Source organism: Triticum dicoccoides, chromosome 2A (genome assembly GCF_002162155.2).
Source record: "Triticum dicoccoides isolate Atlit2015 ecotype Zavitan chromosome 2A, WEW_v2.0, whole genome shotgun sequence".
NCBI classification, from domain to species: Eukaryota; Viridiplantae; Streptophyta; class Magnoliopsida; order Poales; family Poaceae; genus Triticum; species Triticum dicoccoides.
In genome coordinates this window covers 26,396,031-26,402,744 of record NC_041382.1, presented here as the reverse complement: position 1 = coordinate 26,402,744, position 6,714 = coordinate 26,396,031, and the positions used below count along the sequence as shown (strand labels likewise).

General features: G+C 44.5%; 1 protein-coding gene across 1 annotated transcript; it reads right to left on the bottom strand.

The window, feature by feature from the left end:
- Positions 1-799: 799 nt before the first annotated feature.
- LOC119352926 (amino acid transporter AVT1C-like) lies at positions 800-6,714 on the bottom strand. The gene is made up of 11 exons (XM_037619517.1): positions 6,394-6,714; positions 5,237-5,580; positions 3,324-3,538; positions 3,181-3,204; positions 2,776-2,956; positions 2,470-2,692; positions 2,250-2,385; positions 1,877-2,039; positions 1,723-1,766; positions 1,545-1,607; positions 800-1,146 (listed from the first exon to the last, which is right to left on the bottom strand). The coding sequence occupies exons 1-11, from the start codon at positions 6,582-6,584 to the stop codon at positions 1,051-1,053; spliced, it is 1,680 nt and encodes a 559-aa protein (XP_037475414.1). The 5' UTR covers positions 6,585-6,714; the 3' UTR covers positions 800-1,050.

Here is a 6,714-nt window from a genome sequence, read left to right as displayed (position 1 = left end):
GGCCGTGGGCCGCTCCTTCCTTCCCACTTCCCCAACCTGGTGCTTGTTGGTTGCTGACTCGGTGTTCTGAGGCGGGACGGTCGTTGCAGTTTTCGGCGATGGTTGGGGTTTGCACTGGCCAAAGCTTGCTCCTTTGATGATTCCAAGACGGTCTGGATGCAGGGCGGCGACCCTGGCGGTGGGAGGCATGTTGATCTTGGGCGGATTGCGCGGCTCGGGTGCGGGCGGGCAGACATGGCTGCTCGGGTGGCATGGATGCGGGTGGTTGGCGGAGTGAGGTTGTGTTGGAGGGATTGGTACACCGGGGTACATCACTTGTCTAGTCTCTGTACTGGCCGACGGTGGCGGCATCCGTGGACATCGTACCCTCCCTGCAGGCTCCGTCGCGGTGCTCCCTCTCCCTTCAGGTTACTCCGGGTGAAAACTTGATCCGCCGGATTGGACGGTGGCGGCTTTGGTCGTTCCCTTGTTGGAGGCATCGTTTTGGAGTCCTCACTCCGCCGTTGGCCGTCTCATTTCTCCTCGGTGGATTGCTCATGGTGATCTCCGTCGGCTCTAAGCGACGCTTCTTTGTTCATCTTTTTGGTGCTTTGTAGTCGTTGGAGTGGTGGGTTGGTGCCCGGCACCCTTGTATCTAGCCTTGGGTGTGTGGTGTGTGTTTGTATCGGCTCGCGGTTGTAATCGGTGGTGCTTTATAATATAAAGCGGGGGGAAACCCTTTTTCGTAAATCTGGTAGGCATGATCACAATTGCGTATGTCAACCTCACAATCACTGAATGTTGCATTGAAGGCCACAAATTAAAGAGACGGGAAAATGAGGATCACAATTGAAGATGCAAACCTCATCATTACTAACAAAAATTGATGCACTAAGAGGAAGGAGGTGGAAGTCACTTTCAGGGTACTCCGGCCAGGAGAGCAACCTCAAACTGATTGTCTTTTCATGGTACATCCTATCTATCAAGACATGTTTTTGTTAAAGTCTTGCAAAAAGAGCACTAGTAAACAAGTAAACATGGTACATACAAATCACCGTGCTTCACAAAGATTTACTGATAATTTTGGATGATCTTAGAAAGGGAGGAGTATGTGCCAACACCCGCACAACAGAGACCGACGACAATGATGAACACACATAGTACTATCTGCAAAGAAATAATGATTTTTTAATTAAATGGTGTCTTCAGATATTTGAGCTTTGAGTCCATTCTGCTAATATGCCTGATCAAGAACACAATTATATAATTTTGTGAAACTTTTGAATTTGTAGAGAATGGAGGCTAATGTGTTCCTGGTGAGAGATTCAGTGCTTATTTTAGTGAATAAAATATATAAAATACTGTGATACAAAAGAAATGCTTAATTGACCAAAGTTGAAAATTTATGAACCAACTATGCATTATAAATGTATTTCAATCCTCAATTCTCCCATACACGTACCACTTCTCCTTTTCATCAGAAATCATGTTTAATAATGTTATGGTCTAATAATATATTTAAGAGGACTTCTGATAAGTGTTCAAACTAAGGAACAAATTTTTACCTGATCCCAAGTCACTGTACTCCTTAGGATGGCCAAAAAGCATGCACAAGGTAGAATATACGCCTAAAAAGTGTCATGTGTTAGCCACAATAATCAACAAACAAATGGCACTGCCGCAGTTAGCTATGTCAAGACCAACAACAAACAGACGACACTAAAATTCAGAAGAAGAACTTACCACAAACATGGTGAGAAGAGACCCAACTAGGGACATCACAAGTCCTATAAAGGCGCGGTAAAATCAATTAAATCAGAAAATTAGGAAAATCCAGCAAGGTTTAACTCAAAAAACATTTTTTATTGAAATGATTACTAGTGATGAAAGTATTTACCAAAAAATGGAACAGATAGAGCAACAACAAGGGAGGACAACACTAGTGCTGATCTGAGCATAATTATGTTCCCGTACGTCTGTCTATTCGAAGGTAGCAGCTCTTCCAAACTCAGGGCAAGAGGAGTCATGGTAAGTGCATATTTGGTTATTGGATTTGTCACCTGAAAGATACTGTCAGCATGATGTGCTTTTTGTCTCACAAAAAGGAACCCTGTGTATTTAATATGTTCTGTAAATCATGCTAGAGGAGAAAGAAACCTCACATTACACTGAAGCAAAGAGCCATTTCATAACAGAACAAGATTGTACACTATCAAGAAATGAACCATATGAACTTATAATTTATTAATGTAGTAGTCAAGAAAATATACCGTAGTCCAGACTGCAATCTTGGAAGACATAAGATTTGGGGGCATGTTCAGTGTGAACTGAGACTCCGTGGTTTCGCCAAACATTATGTACCCCATGACCGCGGCACCGGCGAACAAAACAGTAGATAGCGCGATACTGATAACAAACAAAACCCCTCCTGAGATCACGGATTGCTCAAACAATGTTGTTGTTTACATACAGTGGTTTTGGTGTGTTTACCATGTGAAAAGAACAGCGTTGAATTGGTTGCTCTTCTTCAGGGAAGAGTAGATGTTTGGGAACACCCCATGCCCTGAGTAGCAGTACCCATACAAGCCAATGGCAATGGGGATCCCAGGGAGGTTCAGTGCCGTCCCTTCGCTCTTGTTGACACCAACATGATCAACAAGCCCTGCCCAAAAGAGGCAGGCAACGATGACAATCGACGCGACGACTCCTCCAGCTACAAAATTAGGAATCAGTAGATGATATCACATATTTGGTCAGATGATGAAACACATGAGCTGCAGGTGAATGAATTGATACCTGAAATGAAGCTCAGACAACTGAGGTCACGAAGCCAAGTTGTCGGCATGACAACAAGCGTCGTAAGGATTGCGAATAACACATGGGCATCCAGGCTGAGGCCCCATATAGTCAGGTGTGCATTGGGGAACAACTTTGATAGATTGTCACTCTCCAGTATCAGATACTCAATGCAACAGGCCTGCAGGGAAAAATTAGGAGCCATTGATATGCTTATAAACAATGATAATGTATAAGAAAAAAACATGCCTTTTGAACAGAGCATCTAGTAATGTACTCTGTCAGACTGTTAGACTCACTTCACTGTATTATGCTCACCATAAAAACAGAGCATCTAGTAACGTACTCTGTCAAAGTAATAATATTTCTAAACAAGCAAGTCAATGTTTCATGAGAAGTACTTACATACAGTTCCATGTACAATATTATCTGCAGGTGGCAAAAACAAAGGAATCAAGAGTTAGCACAAGACCATCCTCTACTGTACTCTGTTATACTGAAATCAAAATAAAAGTGAGCTGGTCATCAGATTTTGGCAGAAGTTATACCGAGATGACAATGCGACCAGGCGTGCCGAATGCGGCGTGGCCGATGTCCGGGTAGGTCTCGAGGCCTTCCTTGCTGTCGAGGCAGCGCCGGAGTAGCACTCCGGTGTACCACGCCAGCACGGCGAGCACGGCCAGTATCACCAGCCCAAGCCAGCCACCCTGCCTGACGGCATAAGGTGTTGACAGGATCCCCACGCCACACAAGACATTCACTCCTGCAAGTGACACACAATGATTTGAGATCCAGAAGTTCTAAACGGTGCAGGATGAAAACAGTAAGCTTGGTGTACAAACTATGTAGTGATGAAAACAAGACTTAGCTTTGACTTCGAATTTGAAACAATTTCAGTTGGAATATTCATAAAATCGAAACTTTCAGATTCCAAACTTCGTAATTCTAATGTTCCAACTACTTACAGGTTACAGGTGAAACTTTCAACTTGAAAAACAATTAAGCTTTAAATCAGCTAATACCAGACATATAAAATGTTCAGTGACAAACTTTTTTTGTTAGAAGTTCAGACAAGAGTGGGTGACAGAATCATCTTGGTTTTGATTCCAACTTACAAGTCGGAGTATTAACATATATTTTGTGCCATCCAGTTTTAGTTGCTAATCGAAGGCAGTAGCTGTCTTACTCACAAAAATGGCACTGATACCATGCTAATGGAAAGAAACAAGTCCCAAACAAATGGCAGACAGAGACGTCTTGTGAAATAATGGTCTTGACACTGACACTGTCACTGACAGTGAGAGTTCGATATCCACATGAACAGATTAGTAAATTGCATGCTTTGATTAGGACAAGGTTCCTCTTTCTCCTGACAGATCTTAATCGACATGCCTGCACTGCAATCATAGTCTAATTAATCATTTATTGATCATGACCATGTTCTTAGCTCACATGACACTGACAGTGACCACATGACCAGATAGATGCAGGGAAATAATGGTTTTAAGAATGTCATTAGTAAATTGCATGCTTTGATTAGGACAAGGTTCCTCTTTCTCCTGACAGATCTCAATCAGCATGCCTGGGCTGCAATCATGGTCCAGTTAATCATTTTATTGATCATGACCATGTTCCCGGCTCACATGACACTGCTGTCCTGGCCCATCAGCCATGTGGTGCACGTCTACATCACAGGGAATTGACCAGAATCCGATGGGCTAATCGGCAATTCTAGGTGTTACATTAACACTACAGCTGTGGAAACTCGTTCTTGGACAGAATCTGAACATTGCACCTGGGTGTCAGCATGTGGGGGTGTGCGTCCAGGTTCAGCAAGCATGGCATCTTTTTGTCATGGCACGCATGTTATCCAATGTGAGCATCCTAGGTTGCAGATGGGATCCCTTAAGTTGACTTATCTACTGTATCCTTCCATGTTAGCATGACCATCTGGTGTTCAATCATACTCCCTCCGTTCCTAAATATTTGTCTTTCTAAACATTTCAAATGACTACCACATACGGATGTATGTAGACATATTTTAGAGTGTAGGTTCACTTATTTTGCTTCGTATGTAGTCATGTGTTGAAATGTCTAGAAAGACAAATATTTAGGAACGGAGGGAGTATTTTCTTTTTGATGTATTTTCATTGGTGAGTCAGTGACAAATTTTTATTTATTTTTATTACTGGCTCTCCCAAACTAAATTCCAAACCATTTTATAATCGACATATATATACATTTGTATTTTTCTTGCGAGTATATTTCCCCCTCACATTCACGAAAAAAAGGATACTTTGATTTCTATCAAACTGAAACTGACTAGTTACACGTCATGAAAGACCACGTAGAACCGTTTCATTAATTTGCAACCTGCATTTCTCTGCAACTCTAAATCTCACAATGTGCCTTCTCTTGTGTGAGGTCTTTTTTGTGTGTGTAAAAGAACATAGGTGCGTACCATTCATGACACCCTGGGTGTAGGAGCACTGACGGTAGGGCCCCACCTCATGGCCACCCCCACCACCAGCAGGCTTCTGGTCCTCGGGGATCTTGAACAGGGACGACGCCTTCCTCGACGGCGGCAGGTACTGGTGGGAGCTCTTCCGGGCATCGACGACATGATCGTCATCACTGTCAGTGGAAGGGACGGCGGTGGGCAGGAGCGGCTTGAGGATCTCCGGCGGCGGCTTCCCGCGGAAGGAGGTGGCGAGGAAGGAGCTGGAGAGCCTGCTGAGAGTGGGCGTGCCTAGGAACCCGCTCAGACTCGGCGACTGCACGCTGCTATATATGTCCATCGACTGCCTGCAACAAAAAATCAAATCAAAGGAGATCACAGCTGTTGCAACTGAATGCCGCAGAACATCTCCATGCATGGTTTCAGTTGGAATCATGCACGGAGATTGTGCAGTGAGATCGAGAACTAAGTACTCTTAGTAAATTTTATGCAGAGCAGATGAATCGATATGAAAAATCTGAGTTAACTCGATCAGTTCTTATAAAAAGAAACAAACAAAAATGCTAGTATTATCTCTTCGTTCTGATCTCTTGCTAGATTATCTCTTGGTTCCGGTTTGAACCCATTTTGATCTTCTCTACAAGTAGTCAGATGATGAGACCAACTGAAATTGCCACGTCAGCAGACCTATCAACCATGGACCCATGTGCACAGAGACATCTGGTAGAGGAACAAAACGTGGCCCACAAGTCAATGTCTCCCTCCCCCTACACTCGCACACGCCATCCGCAGGTTCGTCTGCTCGTGGGCGTGCATAGAGTTGTGTTTGGAATCCTAATTAAGGCTAATAACATTTCAATTTGCTCAAAAAAGGCTAAGATTTCAAACATCTCGTTATTTTGATGTGTCAAATTCATATGTTCGCCGCAACAGTACAGTACGTAAAAACTGCTAAACATAAAATGTTAGCATAATGCTGATTGGTGAGATTTTTATAAGTACTACATATTTTATACATGGTCAGGAATGTTTGAGATGCATGCAAAAATAGCACTAGTGATTGACAAGGAAATGTTATCAGCAGGTGTAAAATGAGAAGCAGCTCTGCATGATGCAGCTTGTGGCCTGCATCCTGCCGCGAGCAACCGCCGCGTACGCACCTGTAGCTCTGCGGCCATTGCTGGCTGGCGTAGGAGCTGGGGTGGCCACCGCCGGCGGCCTCGACCACCCGCGGGCTCCCGCACGACGACGACCCGTCCGACTCCTCCTCCTCCTCCTCGCTGCCGCCCAGCCGGTGCTCCTCGTCGTCGCTCTCCATGACGAAGCTCTGGTCGGACACCGAGTTCCTCATCGCTGCCCTCAAGTTTGCTTAGCGGCAATGGCCGATGGGCCGAGCAATACAAAGAGGGAACGAGCGAGCCGAGAGGAAGAGGGAGATAGTAAAGTGTGAGGAGAAGAATGAAGGAGGGAGAGGGGGGCGT